The 25,997-nt window shown below is 46.1% G+C and overlaps 1 protein-coding gene across 1 annotated transcript in view; it reads left to right on the top strand.

The window, feature by feature from the left end:
* Positions 1 to 3,015: 3,015 nt before the first annotated feature.
* LOC131282164 (homeotic protein distal-less) overlaps positions 3,016 to 25,997 on the top strand; it is a 58,662-nt gene continuing 35,680 nt past the window's right edge. The window contains exons 1-3 of the mRNA XM_058311568.1: positions 3,016 to 3,116; positions 7,728 to 7,903; positions 13,878 to 14,056. Coding sequence (XP_058167551.1) covers positions 3,016 to 3,116; positions 7,728 to 7,903; positions 13,878 to 14,056 — 456 coding nt within the window. The remainder of the gene's footprint in view (positions 3,117 to 7,727; positions 7,904 to 13,877; positions 14,057 to 25,997) is intronic.

Raw genomic sequence — 25,997 nt, 5'->3', positions numbered from 1 at the left:
ATGTTGAATAAAAGGAAACCCAATTTGAACGTATCACGCGATCCAGGCTGTATCCTCGCAAGGGATGCTAAGATATATAACTTTTTAACTGTGAAAAAGTGTAATATCAATTGTAAGTAACGAGCTATGGTCGAAAAAAAACCTGTAGAAGAACATTTTGAAAAAGTGGTATGTATATGTAATTAATAGCTTTTTTTAAACAGTGAATCTTAATTCCCTCAAGTATAAAGCAGATTGTTCCTTTTAAAGTCTATTAAAGCATTCCATTGCGATGCTTTAAATCACTTCCTCCCGTCGTGTATTCCGACAGCGGCAGCTCGTTAAACATAACACGCGCTGGTGACCTTCGGCCACGGGATCAGGCACATCTAGAAGAAGTCGAATTACAGGACCGAAATGTGTCGCTCGGAAATAGCAACATTCTGCAGGCGGGCTTGCAAAGGCCATTCCTAGCCCACTCGATGCTGCTCCGATTGCTTGTTGCTCCTTACAGCATCATGGCTTATTCTGCAAACATTTCGGGAATGCACCGAGGACCCTCGAAAGTGTCAACGGCGTCTGTAAACATTGCTTTCTTGTGATGTTTCCCGCAGCCAGTACAGGGCAGGCCGGAACAGAGGGAAGGATAATGGCAGCAATTAACAGATTTAGCAATCATCATTGGCCTGGCTGTACATTTTCATTCATCATTCAGGCCCGACTTGGAGTGGAGCTTCATCTGTTCGGTCGGGGGTAGATATTTTGTCAACCATTATTGGTACTTTTACTGGTTAATGATAATTAACTGTGGCAATATATCGCACGGTTGTGGAACAACTAATTTTTTTTTTCTTGTGTTGTTTTATCATGAGTTGTCGCATTGGAGATGTTTTCAATTCAAACGTCAAATGTACGTCGTCTCCAACCTTACAGGTTGTATGTATCTTTAACATGATTAAATCTTCATCAATGTTGCTCTCTGTTTCACACACTGCCACTGCTGCATACATCTCTTTCGCTCATTTATGCTGCAAAGATGCTAAACAACAATAACCGATTCAATGACCTTCGCCGCTGGAAAACTAATTTCGAACGGTTCCTTACCGGTTCGGCTGACCAATCACAGTGCCCCGTCCTGTGTGTTGGTCACCAACACTGCCGTCCATTACGCACACACGCGCGCACTTTCCCACGCACACACACGCAACCAATTGGTAAACGCCTACGAACGCCATTTTTTGTTGTTGAACGCCGGAAAGAGGCGGAGTTCAGTAGCCCGGCGATTGGGTTTTAGGTGTGCGAGAGCGAGCAGACCGAGCGCTGGTGGAGCGAACGAAGAAAAGAGAAAACCAAACCGATTGGAACAAAACCGGCTCACGATGAGGTAGTTGCTGCCAAAGCTGATACTTGCGCTACGTATTCTACACATCAACCGGTTAAAGGGCATTTCAGTGAACCAACGTACCCACACGCATACACACACATACACACACACACGCACACGCAGAAATGGCCTCCACACACAGCGCAACGTTGGTGTGGTCGACGATAGTTTATCCAGCGCGTTTGAAGTAGTCTTTAACGCACTTTGTTCGTGGTTGGTCGCGTAACGAGCGCGTGTCGTCCGGGTTTTTTTTTCGGCTGGTGGGTCCCTCGTCGACGTCGTCGTGTGTGCACTTTTCCGGCGCCCTTTTTCTCGCCCCCATGGTGGAAATTTGGCTGCGATACAGCTTCGTTCGTGTGTGACGCGGTGTGTGTTCTATTCCGGCAAACAAGAAAAAAAAAAGGAACAACGAGCTCGAATCGGCCATACCAAACGGTTTGTGCACGAAACAATAGCGGATGGTGTTTGAAATTTGTGTTTGTAGCATACCGAAGAGCTCGGGTTAAAGGTGTTGCCGAAAGGAGGTAAACTTGTTTTTCCACAGTGAGTTCACAATTGCTGCAAGTGTTTGCAGAATACTGCTTGCACGGAGTTAAGGTTGTTCGATCCAACGCGCGATTCGCTCCAACGGCATCGGAGAATTCATTCAACGGATTCGGTTCACCTTCAAAACAACCTGCCAGCCGGAAGTAGAGATAAACGCCCCGCAGCTCGCGCTTGTGGAAGGCTTCAGTTCCCAAAGTGTGTCCAAAGAAAAAAAAGGAAAGAAAAAGAAAAGGAAACAAGATTGACCGCGTGAAAGTGTCCCACGAGAGTGTGTTCGGCGACCCTAATAAAGCCCTCGGAACCGTTCGGAGCACAGCGGGAAGCCGCTTCGATTCGTTCCAACCAGGTTCGCGCGTGGTGTAAATTGTGTGCGGTCCACGGAAGATCCTTTTGGGGAAAAAGAAAGATAGAAAAAGAAAAACGATCGAACTCGATCGTCCTCCGATCGCCGGTCAGAGAGAAAAGGAAGCAGTGCGTGAAGACACCCGAGGCAAGAAAGGAACCAACCGACGTGTTAATGTGATTTTGTGCCCGATTGGTCCGGTTCGACAAGGGATTCGCCGTCCCGAAAAGTGATCTGGCTTAGTGTGGAAGCAACGAACCGGCAGCGGGTGTGCTTCAGTTTTCCGAAGCCCGCCGATCCTGCTACATGAGTGTGTTCAGTCGGAGGTGAAGGTGAATGCGTCCGAAAAGTGGTGTTCTGGTGTGAGCTTTCCTCGGTGAGGAAATTTCACTACGCAAAGTGTCGCAAAGGTTCTCGTGCCGGCCCTCACTTGGGAAGCAGTGAAAAGCCGGCTAGGCCGAAGGAAGTGAGCTAATAGTGACCCGTACCGTGTTGTACAGTAAGCGTTCCCGGGGTGAAACAGTGCAGCAAAAAGGAGTAGAACCGAAGGGAAGAAATAGAAAATCATCCTTCGGTAAAGGGGTTGTGACACGGCTCGAGTGCTCACGCAGCGAGCAAGATAGAGAGTGAAATAGGTGACCACGCTTACAACAACGGCCTTACAATTCATTTCGATAAAGTGGCCTCGATCGGCGCCAACACGCTCAACTTCACGGACCTGGGGAGCCCTTACGAGGGCCCCCCAAGCACACCCCAGTCCGGCATGGACGCCCCGGATGCGCCGCACACGCCCAAGTACATCGATGGCGGTGCGACGGCGGCCGCGCCCGGCAAGTCGGCGTTCGTCGAGCTGCAGCAGCACGGGTTAGTGTCCACCTTCGTTATCCCAAGCAGTGATTGTATCTTCAAGAATTAGGTGTAACTAAACAAAACGAACAGGGCCCAAAAACAAACAAATTGACAAAGATAATTAACATTGAGTAGGTTACCCCATCAAACATTTTCCTTCGACTCTTAAAAGTGCATTCTATACCGAATGAAAATCATCATGGCATGAAAACCCAAAGTTTGCTTGTTTGTGATTCGCAAAAAATAATTTGAGCCTAACGGAGGAAATATTTTTCAACATTTTCTTCTCAAAGTGAACAGAATTCTGCAAAAAATAAAAACTTTCGAACGGTAATATAAAACCAAGAACCCAGCTAAACCAATCAAGAACGAAATTTCAGTCATTGCTGAGTAGTGATGCTGATTTCAACTGAATGATTACTATTTACACGCTATGATTTATTTTTTCTTGTTGAATTAAAAAAAGAAAACAATTTAAATTTAACTGGGTTAAAAGTTCTTCACTCACGACCTTCTCGTGCACATCTATAAATGTGCAACATCTACGTTTTAATGTGGCAAAGAATTTGAAAGTTCCCAAAAGGCCTAACCCTAAGTGGTTTGATACTAAAAACCTCAAATTTTAAATTTATTTCCGACGCCCATGAGAGACTTGAATGCCATCAACGTAGAAGTCGGGGAATAACAATCATTTTGAAAGTGTTAAGACAAGTCGAGCAGCATTATGCACTGGGTTTGTTTTTTTTCAAAAACTTCATTACGCACTGAGAATTCATACTTTGTTCATTTGAAGCATTCTTTTTAAATTCTATGCGAAACACTCTTATAAAATTATAAAAACAACAACGCAATCATCTCGAAGTATAGAAAATTATAATAATTCATTACTAAGGGAAAAACAGTTAAATTAATAATCAAGATAATTGTTTACTTGAGGCCATTATTGATTTTCATTTGAAAACAAAATAAGTCAAATTTTCGTGCACTAATCAGACGTTTCCTCCGTTCCGTCGGTTTGTCGGCTGATGCTGCACATGTTTGTGTGTGTGTGTGGAGGTGTGTCACGGTGTACAATAAAATCAATACCGAATTGCTTCAATTAGGCGTTTAATTGTACCGGTTTCCGCCGGTGCAATTAGCACCCAATCGATGGTGCATCATCATCGTCGTGGCCGGTCGGACGGTTGTTGTTGTCGTCAGGCGAGGTAGCAACCGTAGCAACAGGACCGTTAAAATCACGCATTGGGAGGCAATTGGGAGGTGACGATAAAAATTTTGTTTCGTTCCACACCCTGAGGTCCTGGCATTGGTGCAGGGTGGTTGGTGAAAGTGAATCACGGAATGGGGTGCGCAAGTGTTGTGACATATTTTCGGTGATGCACATTTCCATTTCGCACCATTCGAACTCCGCAAGTGGCTCGCATCAGTTAAAAGATATTACCGTTAAGTTCTCACGCGGAAACCGTGTATCCTAAAGGGAACCAGAATCGCAGGAAATACCGATCGCAAGCCAAACAGACTTTCCGAGTGGAAAAAGAGAGGTTTAAAAAAATCCCAACTCAAACCGAATGTCAGTAACTGGCGGGCAAATGTTATTTATATATGTAACGACCATTACTATTTGCAGCGATAATTAACACGGCTAATGATAATGATTACCGACGTCTGGGTGGCACGCGCTACCACCTTCCCACCTTCGCGTCGTGGGAAGCGATCATAAACGTCGTCACTCGCAGGGAACTCGTTGTGGAAGTAGTAAAAATAAAAAAGAGGCACGAAAGGGAAGAAAAAACCGACCATAACCTTCCGATCGTATCTCCGGGTCGGTAGCATAATGTGCGCATAAAAGTAACACAACCATCCACTCGCTAGCAGCAGAAGCCGAGCATTGAGCGACTCGATATGATCGATGGATTGATTGTGATCGTTCCGTTGTCGCGTGATGATTGAGGGAAAAAAAGCTGAAGCATTCTGGACCCGGTTGCGGGCGGATAGTTTCTCGATCGCCAATGAGATCGGGAGGTCCTGTTGGATGCCCGATTTGGCTGGGCACCATTTCACACAACACGCTTCTCTTTTTTTACAAGCTCCAACTAAGGATCAGACCCCGGGAGTTGTCTAGCGTAACATAAATCGACACCGGTATGCTGGTCGACGGTTGTTTGTTTTTAACTCGTCGAGACATCCGAAAGGCCGTTGCTTTCTTTGCCAGTTTTTTTTACGATCGCCTTTACGCTGGTGCAGTCGTGTCGATACAGTTTGTCAAGTTTTATGGCCCGCACACGCGTCTAGTACCTCATCGGTGCCCTGCAAGAAGCGCCTTTCCCTACCCTCAAAGCCGCCCTCTTTCCATTACGTTCCGCAACGAGGTTTTGTTCGCGCCTTTCGGACCAGCAGCCCCCCAAACCCGAAGCAGCTCCGGGTAGTTAACGCCCAACGCGGAGAGAGCTTTACTTTTGCGTGCCTCCACCGTTAAAAGTAATAACTTTTTGCTCCCGTTTCGTTCTTGCAGGTCGTTCGGGCGCGGGGGGGGTAGGGGGGGTTTATGGCTAAAATAAAAACTAAAGATAAACAACGAAACAAAAACACACCATACTCCTGCTTTTATGAGCCATTGCTGCTAATTTGTCTACCGACCGGCGATAGGAGAAAAGCACATACACAGCCACACACGCACACCATGGGCTCGTACGTGGGTAGTTCCTGTGCGCTTCCGGAGGATTGATTTATGCTAGTTCAATCAAGATTTGCGTTTAATGTTTGTGCAGCTAAATGGCCACGGAGGGAATGGCAGGTGAAAAACAGTCGGGGCTTTTTTATGGCCTTAACAATAGTTTTATTGCGCTACTTTACAACGAGACTTGCTGTGGGAGAAGCAGTCTCGATTGCCCGTCGAGCCTTGAAGAGGATGTGATTTATTTACTCACAGTCAACACTAATTCGCCCGGTTTGTTTTTGTGGACCATTTTGCTGAGTTTGTTTTCTTCGGGCTACGGTCCTGCGTAATCATTCGGTTTCAATAGCTAATTTTTCTTCAGATATTATAGACACACTCCATCTTGACCGCACGCAATATTTTTGTAAAAGTCTCTTTAAATGATAGCTTTCTTACTGTACGCGCTAACTGTCAAACATTAAATCAGCTTTTGTAAACGAAGTGCACGTGACATGTTTCAGTTGCTAACCAAAATTTGGGTTTCCAATGTTTTCTCCTTCCACAAATCAATCCAAGTAAGCATTCGTGTGCATTTTCATAGAACTCAATCGTTTTATCGTTGTCATCGTAATATTCTGTAATATCGGAATACATTTCATTTATTCTAATGTTTTTAAGTAGAATTGAAAATTTTCCTAACTTCATTTGCGTAAAATTTAGCTAGAAGCGATGTTAGGAACTAAGATGCTCAATTGAGTCTATAAATACAGTCAATTGAGATGCTTGAATGTTATCATGCGATAAAAATGTCTATCTCTTTCTTTGGGCTTAAATGGGTAATTTCCCAGGTTTAACTTATTTAAAAATGTACTAAACCAAATGTTGCCCATTTTTTTAATATTAATTTCATATTTGCACAGCTATTTTATATACGCTATAAAAATATGTCTTTGAGTGTGGCTCTTTCCCATCTTTTTATCACGCCGTTTCTTAAGCATTGGTTTTAAAACTCGTGTACCATCAGACACTCTCGCAACAAATGGCTGATGGTCGGCACTCCACACTCCCGAGGAGCCGGAAAAATGGAGCCATCTAATTGCTCTTGCTTTTCTGGGTTTAAATCGGGTGGTTTCTGCTTTTCCCCCTCCAGCTGTGCATCATTCCCGGCATGTGGGGCGCGCGGGAGCAATCTGTTCGGGTGGTAATGGCTCGATCGAAATTGAAGGTTCGCTGCCGAAAATTGAATTATACGTAAATTGTTTAATTCACTCCGCGGCACACGGAGTCGGAGCTCGCCTTCCCCATCGGGCCCTAGATATCGCAGTCGCCGACCGAGTTGCTAAGCACGTTTATGCTTTTCGGTGTGTTTTGTTGCTTGGTAGTTTTTTTTTTCTGGTACGCTTTTCCCCACGCGTCTATTTGAACACACACACACCATTTGAACGCTGACGGACGCCATGGTGGAAAAACCGACCATCCGGTAGCCCGCACTAGGTGGCGTTTATTCTTTTTCACCCTCCGGTTCCATTTTGCTCCAATGAAATCATTTTCCCTTGCCTACACACAAACGCAAATAGGAGAGAAAGGAAAACTCAGGGACAGAAATGCGTCAGTTCATTTTGTTTTTTCTTGTGGTGTGGCGCCTTCCGTTTCAAGTATATATTTTCTCGTACACAACGAAAAAAGGTTTGATAGGAAGCACACAATGCATAAAATTACACCCTTCATTTTGGGTTCGCGGGCTAAATTCAATCTTTGGTTTTGGGAATGCATTTCTCGCGCACAACCGTTTAATGGTGCGTCTGTTGACCATTACACCTTGATAACCAAACCTTTTTCCGACCAAACACCAGCACACGATCGTGCGCGCGATAATTGTAACGTTGTAAAGGTAGTGCATTAGCTAAAAACATTTATTGATTAATTTTTTCTCTGCTCCCGGGCGCTTTTCTCCAACTCCTCCCCGGCAGGTACGGTGGCATCCGGAGCGGCTATCAACATTTCAGCGGCCAGGGAGGCCAGGATTCGGGCTTTCCGAGTCCGCGCGGTGCCCTCGGCTACCCGTTTCCACCGATGCACCAGAACACGTACTCTGGCTACCACTTAGGCAGTTACGCTCCACCCTGCGCTAGTCCACCAAAAGATGGTAAGTTTTCCGGCAAAACGAAAAACAAAAAAACCGCAAAATTGGTGTTCAAAAGTGCTCCAAGAGTGTGCAGATTTTTTTCCTCTCCCCTGAAGCGAATGTGTGCAAAAGTGATACGAGTGTGACAAGAAAATGAGCGGCGGAAGCGATCGCGAAAATGCTATGTGGTTGAATGATCGTAACGTGTTTATCCGTTTCTAAAGTGTTACTTCAGTGTTCACTCGAGTGAGTTCGAGTGTAAATGTGAAAAAGGCTATTTTTTTATGTGCAGAAATGGATGGGACTTTTTATTCTTTCAACGAAGCTAGCGGTGACATCGTTATGACAGTTTGATTTCCCATTCGGTGGAGGGAGTTATTCCGATGTTTGTTAATAGACTTAATTAGTTGAACCCAAATATTCAGGGTAGGAGACGTTTGATCAAGATGCGACTACCATTAGCTAAAACAAAGCGGACTAAAAGACGAGCTTTTTCATAATGAACCAACACGTCAAATGAAATATTCATTCAGACAATAATTAAAGAGGCATTTGATAAATATTCTACTTCACCTTAAATATTCGCCTCAGGACGGTTGACGGAACGGGAAAACAACCGCCAGGTTTGGGTTTATAAATTGCACAACATTTGTCTGATGCACCATCAAGTATAGCAAAATAAAACAGTTTGCGTATTTTTTTTGTCCAGTTTTATTCATTCGCAAAACTCAAAACAAGAAATAAGTCGCAAAAAATACATAATGACCCAAAGATAAACTAACTCGGTTAAGTTTTACGGACGGATCAAATTGATGCTACGGCCATTTGTTCATATTAGCTTGAAATGAATAAGTAATAAAACATTTGCTAAACGACCAGACCAGCAAGGATTGCAAGATAGTTTTTGTGTTTCAAAAGAAGTAAGAATATACAAAAGGTTCGACGGAGACGTTTCGCTTCTAAGCACCTTGGCTCGTGCCACGGTTGTGTGTTGTTTGAGGGCGCAAAGGTGCAAATTAAATTAGATTCCAACCGCGGCGCTCGTCGGAGGGTTGCAAAAGTCGAGCAAAAAAAATTTGGCGCCAGCGCGAAACAGCTTGCTCTAAATAATAAAATATGGTTCGAATAAGAGAAGGTGATCAACCGATAGAAAAAAAAGCACGAAACAATAAAAAAGGACCCTTGTTGCGGGCACAAATCGAATCGACACCACGACCGTCCCTCCCTAGCTGAGAGCGGAATAAAATGGCGCAAGGGAAAGAAGCACACAATAACACCGTGCAACTGTCGCTCGGAATGAAAACGCCGACGGCTGGCGTCTGTGGTGCCCTTAGGAAAACCCCGGGCCGAGGTTGCGCCGGTTCGTTCGGAACAGTTCTCTCAAAAGAATTCCGTTCCTCAGCGGACGATTTCCGGTACCGGCGTGCCGGATCGGTTGGTTGGTAGGCGGTTCCCGGGAACGGCTAACGTCCTCGGGGGGAAAACGATAAAAAAATACGACGGAACAAAAACACATCCAACGATCCCGGCCAGCTCCCAGGATTGCTTGTATTTTCTTTTTTTTTTTGTCATGCAAAACACGCTCCGACGAACCACGCCATGTGATCGCATTGACATCAAGCGGAATGTGAACGCTTTCAGCTGTGTCCTGTCCACAGCGAACGACGCTTCGATTGAACTCCCATTCGGGTTCCTTCCACGGTTCTCTTCTATTTGTGTGCGTCTCAAAGCGCTCCCCCTTTCATACTCGCTTCCGGTTGCGGCACCATTTTCCGACCAATCCGAGCCGATGGCACAGAAGGACGACGAATGGTACGCATCGACACTGAAGACCAAGAGTCGTCGCAAGTGTCGGGGACGGATGTGATTTCTCTCATTTGAATAATAAAAGTGCGTCAACCCATATGGAGGGCTAGGACGAAGTGCGGGAAGGACCATAGGGTAGAACCCGAACCGGAAACCGGAAGCGTCCGGCGAGCAAATTCGCGCGACGATCAGCGACTGTTTGTGTGGCGCGGCCTCTTATGATAGGCATGATATAACAATTTTATCGATGACTTTTGCGAACGAATGAAAGTGAACGCCAGTCAAAGAAAGAACCGTTTTGCGTCTTTTTTCCCGCTTCATGGTAGAACATACAACAAAAAGGTTTACAATATTGGCAGAAACATAAAAATAATACACATTTCAACCCATTTGAAAGTGGATTTGTGTGATTGGTTCTTATGTTCTGATTCAGCATGAAATACCGTAACCTCAAAATAACCTCGTACCCGAATTAACATCTAAATCCAAAAATCCAGCATTAAAAATGATTTAAGAACAAACATCCACACATTTTGCATTTTCCGACTCGATCGCAAAGTACAACTGCTTCGACAGACGATCGCCAAAACTGTGTGGAAAACGGTTCGTTGCCTAAAGCTCTCCACCGGCGAGCGAAGGAGGACTCCCGGGAGAAATCGTAGCCTTTTGGGAATGCGTGCCACAACAGGCTCGCCCAGAGCCGGACCCCAACATCGAACACACCTTTTACGTATATGTAGGGCATACCGAAAGGCGAAGGACCGTCGCCAAGGATTTCTACGAAAAACCGGCAAGCTCCCGCCGCGAAGCGGATTTAGGCCCTCGGCTTCGGCGTTTCGGACGCCTTCGCTTTCCGGGGACAGTTTCCCGTAGATGGTGTGCGGGATCTGCGTGAGCATATCTCACTCCCCTCCCAGGGAGACTGGGTCTGTGCCTTTGTTTTAAGTGGTCAAAATTAATGTTTTAGAAAAATATGTTGTCATATGTAAACAAACCTTTTTGCACATTGATGAACAACATTGTAGAAAATAAAACCCCGAAAAGTGTTCAACCAGTTTAAACTTGACCGACTTTCGTCCAACATCGCGCCCTCAGTTGCATTTTGTGAATATTTTATCGCCGACTCGGGTGAATGAGTTTGATTGACACAAAAGACACTCGGGGGGAAGACGCGGATTGCGTCTCTTTCTCGTGCAAAAAGTGACGAAGAGGTGGATAAAAATCACGATACAAAATCGAACACATCCCGCTGCCAAAGGCAGAACCTCGGCCACCAAAGCGCGTACTGCTGAAGGGAAAATAAGAAACACAACCAACATCGGTGTACGAAGGGCATTGTAGTGCCGGAGCGAAAACCTCGGTGCGTCCTCGGTGGTTTTGTATCGAAAGAAAACGAAGTTTCGAAGATAAAAAAAAACCCGCGAATCTGAGCACCCATGCGTCGCACCCTTCCGCTGGTTTTCGGAAACCCGGGAAACAATTCGCGGTGCGTATGTTGTACGCAACCGTGCACATGTCTCCTTCGAGGAGCACGCTGTGCACGCTGGAATAATTTATTCCCAGCTTCCCTCCCCGCACGCTCGCGATCGGTCGCGATCGGAGGAGTCTTCGTTACCTGTTCGGAGTGTATTTTTTTGTAGTTGCTTCATCTACGCATGTGTCATGCGCGTCATGCTTTTCCGTCAGCAGTCACTCAAACCCCCTTCACAAGTGTTCAGCCCGCGCGCGAGCAAGAGTGAGAAAATGCGAAAAAATATATAAATAAAAAACGACAACCCTCCCCGGGAGATCGACGGATTGTAGAGAAAAGAGAAAAAAAAACAACCCGGCAAAAGATGTGTTGATGCTCGTCAGCAATAATGAAAGACAAAATTCAAAAATACTTTGTTGTGAAAAGGTTGGCGCTTTTTTCTCGAGGCAGATTTTTAATGCATCGTTTTGGGGGGGAAACGCACGCAAAAAGATCGTAATCAAATCGTGTTGTTGAAATTGCTGGAAGATGCGTTTTGGGTTCACATCCCACCCGCCCAAAAGTATTGTCTGATAAGAGATGGAAATTGAAAATTATCCTATGTGTTGACGAAATGAATGGAACACATGGTAGCGAGCGATGAGAAGTGATCGTTCAAATTCGGTTCAAATCAGATGTAGTTTGATATCAATTTGGTGGCCTCCAAAGAAACACCCACCAAACAAACGGAGGTAAACAACGGGGGTAATGTTTCAATATTTTTAACCTGCGGTGCATACAGTACGACACAGTACAGTAGCACACTCCACGATGGAGCCAGCAGTAGGGCAGACACACGAACACGAAATGGACGAACAAACACGCACCACGCAATATGGCTTCTCCATTTCCCGGCCCGCGCGGGCGCATACCAACCCCGCTGATCGCGTCGGTGCAGTGCGTTTGTATGGGTGCTTGGTGCGCAGGTGGAGGAGGTGGGGGGGGGGGGGTATGTTGGTACACATAAATTAACATTTTTGATTAAATATAAAGCAACGTATTTAATGCACCTTTGTGCGCTTGGGGTTTTTTTTTCTCCCCTTCTATGTGTGCATGATGGATGCATTCCAGGGTGTGATAGTTGTTCGTGTGCGTGTGTGTGTATGTGTGAATATTGGTTCTTTTAACACTTTATTTAACAAATATGCTCATTTTTCTTCCGCTGGTGCTGTGAAGAGTTTACTGGAACAACTTAAAACACGCACGCTATTTAGTGGAATGGTTTTGTTTTGGAAACTGAACGATATTTCGAGACTCACGAGTTGAAACATATATTCATCAAATGAAACTTTTGTTTACCTAGTTGCTGTCTTCTATAGTAGCAAATACATTTTCCAATTCAACAGAGACATTTTATATCACAAGAAAATAAAACAAACTGAATGATGGGGTTACAAACCAAAGATGTAAAAATGGCTAATTATTTAACACAAAACTATTCGTCTTTTTCAACCTCACGAATTTAAAAATAAAACATTTTAACAATATCATCAAAACAAGCTTTTTTTGTACTTATAGAAGACTTCAATTCTATAGTTGTAAATACATTTTTAAGTTCAACCGACGTCGAAGTTCAAGTTTTCTGCAACTAGAAAAAACACAACTAAACAATATTTTTTCAAATATTAGAAAGATGGGAAAATGGGAAATTTGTATTTCAACCAGTATAGATTTATGCTGGAAAATAAATGGTCAGTCAAAATTTGAATTCAAAATCATGCAAAGAAATAATTCTTGATTCACCACCAGAGAAAATGTCGCTGCAACAATGTTGCCTAAAACGATGCAAGGAGTTGAAGTCAAACTTTTCCACCGGCGAAACTGTTCAAAACTGCGATGGAAATCAATTGCTTTCCAATCCGGTCCAACCAGTCCCGTCCACCAGGGAAGGGTGGGGCGATTTGCCAGCCGTTGGGTGGAGAATCTAAAATCCGAAGTGATGCAAATGAAGTTTGTGCACTTTCTGCAACACGCACCCCGGGCGCGGTGTGGCTGCCCGTCGTGGACAGTCTTGTGACGTGGCGCTTCAGTTTTCCCGTCATCCAGGGTGGCCCGCTTTCCACGGGAAGGCAAATTCAAATCGGGTCAACCGAAACCAGCGCGACCGCGTTTGATCGATACTTTCGTGTTGTGTCCCGTTGACCCGTCAACATTGTTGCCGGACCCGCGCGCGCGCCTCCGATGCACTCACGCACTGTGCACGTTTGCATTTGCGGCAGTATCGGTGTGCATCCGGTGCATCTTTTCCTCTCCCGCCCCCTTGTATCACCCTCCCCACGACGGGTGGAACGGTGTTAATGAAATCATTATCGTCTCTTTCTGCGCACCGCTGGTGGATGCAAGGGCTCGCGTCGCCTCACCGTCGTCGTCGGCTACATCGCTTAGGTCTGGTACCGCCCACAGGGAATGCTCGCGGAAAAATCCTTATCACTCTCCCACCCTCCCTCCCCCTCGATTCCAGCACATCCGCGACGGGCGGTTTGTAATTTCAATTTTCATCATCTGCAATCGATCTTCTCTTCTCTCTTCTCTCTCCAACTACCGGTTTTTCCCCGTATCCGCCACCACCACCCTCACCGACGTCCGCCGCCGCCGCCGCCGCTGCCGCCGCCATGCACGCGCACAACGCTGCTGCGTCCGGCCCGAACGCCGCCGACGGTGACGCGCATTTCCTGCTAGATAAATTAGAAGACACCGGTCTGCGGGTAAACGGCAAGGGCAAGAAGATGCGCAAACCGCGCACCATCTACAGCTCCCTGCAGCTGCAGCAGCTCAACCGAAGATTTCAGCGAACACAGTACCTGGCGCTGCCGGAGCGGGCCGAGCTCGCCGCCAGCCTCGGACTGACGCAAACGCAGGTAAGTGTTTTTCCCGTTTTCTCCTCCCTTTCCAACTAGCTCAAACTTGGGCGAAAAGCTATTGACAACAGCCAAGTGCACGAATTCTTTGGCGACTGTTGAGTAATTCTTTTAAAAAATCAACGCATTTGACCAAAACTGGTCAAACTTGTCTGTTGCAAATCTAATAGACAAACATAATATTACTGTATCACTCAGTCAAAAGTTGCTTTTCTATTTGTTTCCCAATCAAACTTATTTTTAATTTACGTCCAAAACAAATCTCTCCGCATGCAACAAACCCTCCTTCCAAAATCCGGGGGGTTCGTCACCGTACGCCCGCGTACGTCACTGTGGCCAAATTTCTTTATTAGATTTATTAAGCAAATTACCGAACGGAAACACGCGGAACCCCCGAAAAGCCGTGCCGAATATCGATATCGACATAATAACGGCTAATTTGCGACAGCGGCAAACAACAAATCGGGTTGATGAAAAACAAAACTGTTTGGAAAAAAAAAACACGGAAGGTGCAAACTTTCCAGCCCAATCCCCATAACCCTCTCGTCGCTCCCGGGAAGCCATCGAAACCAGGTTGAATAATAAAAAACATTCGGTTTAAGGAAAATGTTTCCACGAAAAAACCGAGCAACGTGGCACAGATGTGGTGTGTTGGTTGGTTTTCCACCGCACCAAAGGGTGTAACGTGACACTCGAGTGGTAGATTTTTGGATTGGAAACTTTTCGGAGTGTACCGCAAAAAGGAAAAGGAAAAGAAAAATGGGGGTCGCTTCGACTTCGATTGAGTCAATTTCATGCAAAACATTTTTATTTAAGTTGCCTCCGGTCACTGAGCGGGGAGGAGTGGAAGGTGCAGCAGGGGCAACCGATTCGATTAGCACCGATTCACACAACCTTTGACGTTGGTTGGAGGGGTGTGCGGTGTATTGGCCGGAGTTTTCCCGAACCCTCGACGTGGAATAGCTTTTGGTTTTCCTTTTGATTGACAAGTGTATTGTAGAGAGGCAACCTCCCCCTCCCCCAACAAGAACTCCCTTTCCAACCAATACCGGCCCAGTTTGAGTTCCATTGGCATGCTCATTCCAATTGCAGACAGAAGGTTTGTTCCTTCGGTGATGCGTTTTTCTTTCCCTTCCTGGCCCTCCAACCGTCCCGTTTCCGGAGTGAAAACATTTGCACCCCTCCGACCCGGGAGGTGGGTGGAAAAAATAGGAAACACTTGGTAGTCCAAACAAACAGTATCAACCCCGGGCGACCGGTTGGAAATGGATGCGTTTTCCCTAGCGTGCATGATGGCAGACCCTTAGTGTGGGGGGGGGGGAGGGAAATCGATTTTTTGAAAAACCAATCGGAACCAATCGTATGCCCCGTTGTTTCCACTTCTAATGATAGATAGATTTTCCGGACATGATGCTTTGTGTGGGTTAGTTTTGTGGTTCCCCGGAACCGAGGTTGGGAGGGAGGTCGGAAAAACACAAAAGGTTGAATGGCAACTTGACTTTCGCGCATGAATATAACATGATACTTGATGCCCTTTCCAGGACACACAATCGAGCGGCCGGAAAAACTTTGTTATCAAAGCCCTACTGAGCCGGGCCAGTTTCGTTTCTTTATTCCTTTTCATCGGGGGTCCTAAATCAGTGTCAGCGAGCACTTTTTCGGGGGTTGTTTGTGGCGAACGGATCGGATCCGTTGTGCTCGAAGCAACAGTCTTGGTACATTCTCCGCCAGCCGGAACTTGTGGGGCATTGTTTTTGTCTTGTTTTTCCCTTTTACTTTACTGACATCATGTTCCACAACATGTTCGCTGGTTTGTTTGTTTTTTTTTTTTTATATTGCTTTTCATTCGAACCCTTCCGAACGCAGCGCGAGTGGTGGGGATACCTTGCCCCGACGTGGTGGTGGTAGAAATGGTAAATTGAATTAACGTAACCTGCCCGCCCACTATCAATAAATTCGAATTGAAAACAAAAGAAGACGTGTCCGCCCGCTGACGCTAACTGGCCACCGCTCAGGGCCCCCATCCATCCCCACAAACCAAACCAACGCACCAGATGGTGCTCACTTCCTTGCTCCTCTTGCAGCTTCTTCTCAATCCCCTTGCATCCCCGGAGAACGGGTTCGGGGTTGGCTTCCAAACAAAGCGAGAAGCGAAGCACATTGGAACACGTTTTGGACAAGTAAAAGAGGAGTTACATTTTTTTTCTCTCGAAGACAACCGATGGCAATATTTACAAAAATGGGCACATCATCATCAACAGCATCGGTAACAACAAAACTAAAACATCAATACACCATATTTGTAGGTTTGTTTAAAAATTTGAATGATCATCATCCGATTTTTTAAAGCTTCAATTCAGATTGATTTGCATTTATCCAGAACAGGGCAGCTAGACAATTTGAGAAGAAGATCCAAGATTTATAAAAATTACAAACTAGTCATCTTCCCAAAACACGAAACCAATCAGTTGTGCAATCGTAAAATTGTTAACACGTTAACCGCCACGCTGTTTTAATACAGATTGTCAGTGCAATCAGTGTTGTTTAAATTTAGTTATCAAATTTATTGAACCAAAAACTAGGCTACCCAAAGTATACATTTTAGCTATCTTTATAACCTACCTGCTAGGACTTATCTAGTCCCTTTCTATATTAGAGTAAAGGGCGGATGAATATTGATGCTGTTACCCATTTTTTGAGTGATACGGCATGGAACATGTTAAAGGAATATAACGTTATATCATCATACTTCTTGGGCAGTACATCTTGTACGTTAAAATGAAATAGGAAATAAAAACATAAAAAAACATTTAACACGCATCAACCAAATCTTTCCCATCACAGATATGAATTGGCGAACAGAAAAATATGGAGCTCGTTCACCAGGACTCCTATATATTATTCGAAATAACAAACTAATAAATTCATCCATCATCTAGTGTTCTATTTAATTAATTCGAATTTTCTTTTTAAGAATCTTTTGTTTGTTTAATTTTGTGCCAACAAGGATGCGCTCCTTCGTTGTCGCAAACGAATTGCAATGCAACACGCTGCGATGAACGTTTTCATAGCCTTCCGCAGTGTCGCAAAGCCAGGAAAACGAGTTTTTATACAACTTTGGATCCATTCCTTTCCATGAGTGTCGCCCACATGGCCGTTCGCAGGCGGCAGCAAGCCACTATATGCGTGCAGCTACTAGAGCTACTGGCCGGGGCCATGATAAATGTGCTGTTGTGTCAGTGCGTTCGTGGATAATTTATGACAACCGGGCTGGCCGCGGACGTCCACTGTCCTTTCTCCACCACGATTGGGTGGCTTTCCTTCTCCCGGCCGTGCCCTCGTCAAACGGTCCCAGTAGAGCGGGGGTGGAACTCGAACTTTTGTGCCTCTCGGTTTTCTAGCCAAACACACCGACACCTAGCACGGGGTGTTTGCCGCCGGGAAGCGACCGTTCGGTTTTATTTATTCGTCCAGCCCATCCAGTAGCGATTCCTTTCGGTGGAAGCGAAGCCCGAGCTACCCGAAGAGACATGTGCCCGATGTCCGGTCGGACCTGGAATGGGTTAAATTAATTTAAATTAATGGTCGATATAATAAAGTTGCCCTCCCAGACGTTGGGATCGGTGTGGACGGCGAAAGCGATCCAACCAGTTCGCCTACGCACGACGCCAAAACGGAAAACCTCACCAACCGATCTCTCTCGGCGTTCTCGGCCCCATTGGTCCGATGAAATGCAAACGATGGATTGAGCCGATGGTGGTTGACAATTTGTTTTATCATCCAACTGTGTTTGTGTGTACATTCACCGTCTCGCCCCCTCCGCCGACGGGAGGCGCCATTTTGTGCAGGAATCGAAAGGGAGTATCAAAGCCTTTGGTGACTCACCAGCAAAATGGGTGCTCTGGGTGGGACGTTGCCTTCGCGGTCTCCGTTTTATGACTGCTGTCTGCTGAAGCAAGTGAGATTGATGACAACGACTTCAATCACAAGTGTCTTTAAATATTTACGGCAGGAACTTTACAATTGTCCTAAGTAAGTAAAGGCTCTTACAAATGTGTTTAACACTAGAATATATTAATTTGGAATCTTGACCGAATGCTTTTTAGGGGTCATTTTGACCCTCAAATCTGGAAACTGTTACTTTTTAGCATATTAGTTGGCTATCTTTTTGGCGTTTTTAATTTTTTCATGTACCACTTCATCACTCCGCTGTTGTTTTAGATATAGCTTTGGATTTCAAGAAAAGCCGTTTTTTTTAATATTCTGCCGTTTTTGAAATATTAAAATCGAAAATTACGTTGTTAAGTTTCACATTTTTGTCTTAAAACTAAAAATAATTCAAAAGTATTTAAGTTTAAACTCAGATAACAATATTTCTCAAACAAGAAAGAGTTAAAACTGGCTGCCCAAAGCATCTACTTGTGTTATTTGACTGTAGATTCGCGCAGTAAAAATGCAAGTCCTGGACCACCACATCAGGACCCTCCTTGAAAGCATTAACACTCGGTATTTTAGCACCTGCCTTACTACGCGTCCCGTATGTTGATTGCTACCGGCCAGCTCCTTGCCATATTCGATTGCTTCTGGTTTGCTTTACGTCGCCTTGCCGTGGCACAAACCAACAAAAAAAGGTTGAAAATAACACAGAAAACAGGAGTGCCAGCTCAAGCCCGAACGAGCATGGCATAATTGCAAGCGAGCGCGCTCCTCTCACGGCAAAACTATCATCACCACCATCATAATCATCCGGACCGACGTCTTTCGACACCTTTTCAGTCATTTGTCTCGTCGTCTTGGGCAGTCACCGGGGGTTAGGATTAGCCAAAACCGTCTCCTTCCCTAGGCGACCCCACGTCGATCTCGTTTGCTGGGAGGTGCTGAAATGTGGGTGCCCCTGTATGTCGAGCAAACAAAAAAGTTCGTACACATTACAATCATTACAATTACCTGCCCATGATCGATCCTTTGCGTTACGGGGGTAGGGGAGCAATTGTTTGGGCCCACCTGGGGGTAGGTGTGGAAAGCTCCCTTACATTCACATCACCCTTGTTGAGTGGTTCAAATGGTATTGATTAGGTGATGACCGCACACATTCCGCACAAAGGATTGGCGACAACCTGCGGGGAGGGTTATCATTTACCTACCGACGCCATAAGACGATCGATTGATGGGGACCGGGTAGCTACTAGTAGTCGGTCACGGGTGACAAATTAGCACTCATGTCAAGCAAAACTAATGCCCGCTCGCTCACCCCGAGCCGAAAAACACTTTCTTTCGTCGTTGGAAGGTTTTTCCAGCGGACAACGACCGCCGGACGTGTCATCCGTTCGACCGTTTCGTCCGGGACGGGTAAATAATTCAGCCGGTAGGTTGTTCAATGGCAAATTATAATTCAATTTGCACACCACCATGGCGCACCGAACCTAATAACCCTTCCAATTCCTCGCCCAACAGGTTGGCAATTTGTGCCTGCGATCAGAACCGAGACCTACGGAAGTACAGGGACGGGAAAACGCGCTGAAAACGTTTACAAAAATTGAGTAATTCCACCAGGGCACATCAACATCATCATCAGCCGGTACGGCTCGTCATTCTAGCGGCGCACTTTTATACATGGCGATTACTCTCACCTGTACCTTTACTTCGGGTGGTGTTATTGCTTTTCACTAAGCACTCCTTTCTTTTTCATCTTTCAGCTCGGTGGTCACTTTTTATTGCTTGTAATTGCTGGTTGACGATTATCGTTTCAATTAGTAACGCGGCCCCTCTCTTTTCTCACCCACCCCACCCCTCGGGTGAGGAGCTACTTTCCTTCCCCCTCCCCAGGGTGTGTGGTGCTTAATGCGTCGCGACACTTGCGCGACATTTTGAAAACTTGTACGCGTTTTTCCTCTTTCCCCCACGCCACGGTGGGACAGTTGACAGTTGCTGCACCGGAATGCATGATTGACTGGCGATGCTGTTTGGAAGTTTATTATGTTGTTGCTGCTGCTGCTGCTGCTGCTGCTTGCGGAAAAGCAGCTGGAAACCAACAGCTAATGCTCGCGTTGGGACCACGGGGAGTTTTTTTTCGTGCGTGATCCTGCGACAGTTTAATTGATCGAAAGATCAACTACGAGTGAATCATTTCGCGTGAAAAAACATGACTCGTTGAACATAAATCTATCGGTCATCATAAATCGACCGTCAAGGAAAGGGGAAGATTTTTCACATACCTTAGCAGCGGGTGAATGGCAGCCATAAACGGTGCCCTATGGGCTTTGGATTGGACTCGTAGGGGCTCACTCTGAAAGGAAAGGAAAGAAACCAAACATTGCACTGTAATGAAATCAGAACGACATTCTCCGATGAGGGTGGAATTGTGTAAAGATTCTAGGAAACTAGATGTAGAAGCCAGCGGCTATCGACAATAGGAATCAGAAGTTTCTGCTTCTGGAAACGAACACGATTGGCATCCAGATTAGTCAGCTTGTTGTTTATCCACTGGCAAATCCCCAGCCCATTCCGATCATCAAGATTCAACGCACAGTGGTTTACCCGAAGGTGGAAAGTGATCTATGACAACGATCCGTTGACAATTAGATCATGGTGGACTTCTTTAGTCATTAAAACAATATGAATCATTTAATGGAAAATACAGGGAAAATAGTATGATTTGCCCTACTGATTCATTAGTTCTCTGTTAATGTTTTCTCCAGTGCCCTTTAACGTGGTGTTAGAAAAAGAGTAAACGATAGGCGTGATCGTAAATCCCTTAATTAATGTTTAATATATATCGAAGATTTGATTGACTTTGATAATAAAGGAACTGAAAATACTTTTACAATTTTACTGCCATTTACCAATTGCGATTTGAGTGTCCAAGATTTTTGTAGGATATTTTATTTTGCAATCTAGCAGTGTATGTTAATACCTAACCCCAAGACAATCCGCTATGCACAATGTTCGCTTTCTAGCTTTCCCACTTGACGATTCGTCGTAACTTCCAAAGTTTGCTCTTAACCTGACGCGAATGTCGCGCCAAAGTCAAGCCGGTAGGGAGTGAGTCAGAAGTGACGGGCACCATACCATCTGTGCGGGACCGGGTCCGTTGTGCGGCTGCCAACTTGCCAGACGGCCCGGTCCACTGACAGCCAACCCGAAGCGACGGCGACGACTCACACAATATATACACTGACGGATAAGCACAACCGGACGGACGGACAGCAGCCACAGGGAGCACCCGCACCCGCTCGGTACGATGGTGCTGATGCGTGCGATCGCGACCCGTTGAAAAATCAATTTATCATCGAATATAATTGCTTCAATTATTGTGCTATGTTGCCGTTTTTTTTCTTCCCGCTTCTCCGCCAACGTCTCCCAAAGTTTCCGTGCGTTTCCAATAGTTTCCAGTCGAACGGAACACCGCTGGTGAATCGACCTCCGAAAAGCACGTTGCGTCCCGGGGAATGAACTTGCTCTTGGAAGCGGATTGGTACGCGCCACGGGACCGGTACGATACTTCTGCAAACTTCAACGGCAAACAACAACCACCACCAGCAACAGCAGCAGGAGCAACATACCATCCATCCATTGGATTATGGTCGCCTCTTGACGTCCCCGGGCATGTGAGGGCTTCTGATGGCTGGTAGTTAGTCAATTCAGTTTGTTGATGGTTTGTCGAATGTAGTTTATCCTATCTCGGTTTGCACGGAAAGGAGTTTTTTTGCGTGAAGGACCTGGTTAAGTTGCACACAACCATGGGAAGAGTTGAGTTTTGCGTATGTTTGTGTTAACATTCATGAAAGCCTTTTTGCGAGATTACTAAAAAGAAATCAATACACATTAAACTATCTTTCCATAATTCACTTTTTGAAGGTTGATTTAATCCCAGCAGCATGACTTTAAAACACCCCCGATTTAAAGGACACCCAACCATGAGATCCTCTTTCGATTGGGGTGAAATTGGAACAATTTTTCAACTAATTAGACTCTCCCCGCTGCCAGCAAAACCGTCGGATCAGACGCGCCCTTGCATAGCGACGTAGTAAACAGTTCACCCCGTGCGGGTGCTGGCTGAAACAGGACTCCCCGAGCCGGATTTCATCCGCGGCCTGCGAGAGAGCCCGACCCTAACGCAGCAAGCAACCTGACGCCTGCGACCGGCAGAACCCAAGGCTAATGATGCTACTACGCACAGATACGGCACCACTAATTGGTTTAGGGTTAAATCGGTAATTAGATGCGTCGACGGTTTGCTCCCGGTTTGGCCGGGACAGCGAGGGCACACACACACACACTCAGTGAGTTCTACGATTTCTGGTGCCAGAAGCAACAGAAGAGATCGATACAAAATGGTGAAGTGCAGCCCGCCGGGAGGCGTTCACTAGTTCGAATGACACAGCGTCTTTGGCCCCGACCGGCCGGGTGGGATCGATTGTATTTCTCCTTTCCGGAGGCACTCTCACTCTGTTTCGCACGTCCACGAGCAATGCGAGGGGATCCATGAAGCCCATCGGCTTCAAGCTCATTCATTCTTTTGATGCAACGCTTTCCACGTTCAGAAGTGTGAGCTGGTTTGCTGTCTTGAAAGGAGCTGAAGTTCTCATGCACTCCTTCCCGGCTCGATTGCTGAATCATCGCAAAACTTCACACGGTAGCTGCAAAAATGGCGGCTCACCGTTTTTGAGAGCATTCAGATCTACAAATACAAAAGGAAAAAGACAATATAACAGTACACGAAATCGTTTTTGAATGGGAAAAACAAATGTGCTGTTCAACACATTACAATCTCTTTAAGATAAATCATCGCAAAAGTTGCACCTAGGTGTTATTCGATTAAAAATCAACATCGACGCTCGAGAAGGTGCTAAGCGCTATGCAAACCACGTGCCATCTCAAACGTTGCGATCGTCCAAAAATCCAACCTACAGCATCGTTTGCAGAAGAAGTCCTTGTTATTTCCACGACTTCCGTTTAATGATCGGATCGGACAATCGAATCAGCATGGTGCTCCGGTGTGGTAGATGATTCGACTCAGCATCCCAGAGAGCTGACCGCAGCAGATCTAAAAAGCTTGCGGGACCCCCTGCCGGGTTAATAACGTATGCAATGTTGCTGCTGCTGCTGCTGCTCCTTTCGACGACGACGGCGGCGGCGGCACCGTCAGGCGTCAGGCCACTTCTCGGCTCGGTTCCTAATGGATCACAACAACGCACGGCGGGGGGTTTCGAGGCTCGAGTTTGGCCAGCAAAACAGCACGACCCGACATTGGACGTCCGCTTGCCGTCAGCTGAGGTACGGGAACCTTTTGCCAACCCTTCTTTCGCCTGCCAAAACAAAAAAGGAAACAAAACTAAGAAACAAAAACAAGAAAAAAAAACAGCCCACACTCTCTTCGACGAGCCGCGGACAGAGGATAATCGAAACAAATTAGTTGATTTTATGAGGGCCACCTGCCGCCGGGTCGTGGCGGGCTTTTTCCTCCGCATAGGGTTCCCCGGGAAAAAAGCAACCCTTTTTCGCGAAGCCCGACCCGGGGTGCGATGTGTCGAGACTAATTTTATATCCGGTCGGTTTCCATTTGCCACAAATCAACCGTGGCGGCGCCAGTTCTTTCCGATCGCCTTGGCACATCGACATTTCAACACACATTTTTCTTACGTTTCCTTATTATGCAAGGAAAATATTTTTATCAATCAGAAATTGATTTCAAACCGTTGACCTATTTAAGACCAACATTTTTCAATTGCAAACCGTTTGATTCGTCCTTCTCATTTCCGTCAAACACAATGTGTCAATCATTAGCACCACATTCCAAGAGGCATCGCTAGTAACGATTTTCCAATTTTCGACAGGCAATTTTTCAACGCACAACTCCCCCTTTTGATAACTTCATCCGTGTTTCTTCCGGCGGGAATTCGAAAGGAACGCCCCACTGCCCCTTATCGATCGGATCACCATTTTCCGCTTGGATGCAAATCGTTAAATAAAAACAGAACGAAACACAGGGCTAGCAAATAAATTACGGACGCACGCACGCGGGGCCCAAAAATCGATAAAGGTCAATTGTATTCAATTACTTGCCGCCCTTGATCAACCCTTGCCGAGAAAGCGGATGGCCAATGTAGAAGAAAAAAGAAAAGGAAAGCGCGTGTGTGTGTGTGTGAACTAAAGTGCATCGGTTGGGCTCGGGGGGAATTTAACATGGTTCATCGGAAAAAGTTAAAAGAAAGGGTTACACGAAGGATCGATCGCAGGCGCAACAACGCCGATCAAATAAGGCACGATCCAGGCACGAAGAAGAAGAAACTGGAAAACCTACGCAGTAAAGGGCGCCCCTAGGGGGACACGCAGCAACGCATTGGATTCCCCGACACCCCCTTTCGGCGGTGGCTCTTGGCCAGCGCGGGCAATTGAGCTGTAATAAATTTAATTAGCCTCAACCGTTATGATTTACGATGAGTTCTATCTGCAGCGCGCAACTCGCAACTGGCGTGGTCGAATGTGGCCGCCCGGACCGGAAGTCGCGTTTAGGGACTTATCGTGGTCGGTTTGGTTTCGTTCGGCAGCCGGATAGATGCCGGTGGTCATCGAGATACACACGCGGGGATGCCCGGGAGGGGGGTAAACTGGTGAAGCCCGTGAACTAGAACACAATAATTGACATATGGTCGTGGAGCCGCCGTTCGACAGCAGAGCAGCAGAATCTCTTCGGCTCGCTCGGAAACTGGCCGCTGTCTGTAGCCCGCCAATCCGGATTTCCCGGCGTGCAACGGCTTTGGTGCACAATATTGTCTAATTAACTCATTTATATACATATACGCAACAGTTTGCATTATCATATTAATCACCCGCGCAGGCCATCACTGGCCGGGCACTATTTCCATACTGAATTGGTAGCATGATATTGAACCATTTTTTCTGATTCTTTTTCTCTTCATCTCTCTCTCTCTCTCTCCCTTACGATAACGCAGGTTAGTAACTGGATGGATGCATTTGCCTCTACAGATTGCAGGCCCGTGGGAAGAAGAAATCAATTTTCCTTCGAATTATACGCAACGATGGTCGATGGTGGAAAGCGACGTGAGTAATAGAGATTAAGGAAAGCACGCACCTGAACTTGGGCTTATCGAAACCGTCCGGAGCTGGTTGTATAAAAATGCTAATTCTTAACTACGCATCATTTTTGATTAAACGAGGAATAAGGTCGTTTTGGGAAGTTGAACGTGACACGAGGAGCTTTCGAATGTGCCAAACAGGATGTACTTGCGCGTTGGCGAAGATATTAATGATGACTCCGGCACAGAAACAGAAGCTCTTCACATCATCGTTTACATCATTTGCCTAATAAATGAGCTGGCCGAAAAGAAGGTGAGCAAGTTACGAGCCCCAATCGTGACGTGAAACCAATCGATGCTGTCAAACGCACCGGGGTGTACGCTTTAGAAAACACTCTGAAGGCTGGATGGGTGGATCAAGGATCAGTCTCGTTCCTTTTGTTCGAGCGTTCTCCGCCAGTCGAAAAAAATAGAACCGAACCCGAACGGAGATCGATCATTGCATTCCTTTGATCTCGACCAGTTGAGATTTGGTTCGAGACAAATGATTCGGGAACCCGCTTCCCATTGAGGAGCAAATGCGTGGTCCGGCCGTTTGGTGCCGCTTCTGGTGCTGCTGCTGTAGTTGCTGTTGATGTTGTTGTTGTTAATCTACGTTAATTAAATTTCCTTTTTCCCACTTCAACCCGGCACCGGGGATTCCTTTGCCGACCCGTCGCGTCGCGGTACCCGGCATGGACGGCATTGTTCTCTTTCTTCCGCGGGTTTCATCGACCACGCACACGTCCATTCATCTATTCTTCGCCGCGCGCGGCGACGAGGACCCCAAATGGGTTCGTGAAAAGGTTCCAGGGCCCAGCGTGAGGAAACGGAACCCCGGACAACAACAACAAAAAAGTAGC

The sequence above is a fragment of the Anopheles ziemanni genome, chromosome 2, assembly GCF_943734765.1.
Source record: "Anopheles ziemanni chromosome 2, idAnoZiCoDA_A2_x.2, whole genome shotgun sequence".
NCBI lineage: Eukaryota > Metazoa > Arthropoda > Insecta > Diptera > Culicidae > Anopheles > Anopheles ziemanni.
Note: the sequence above shows the minus strand (reverse complement) of the source record. Positions and strands in the feature narration are given on the sequence as shown.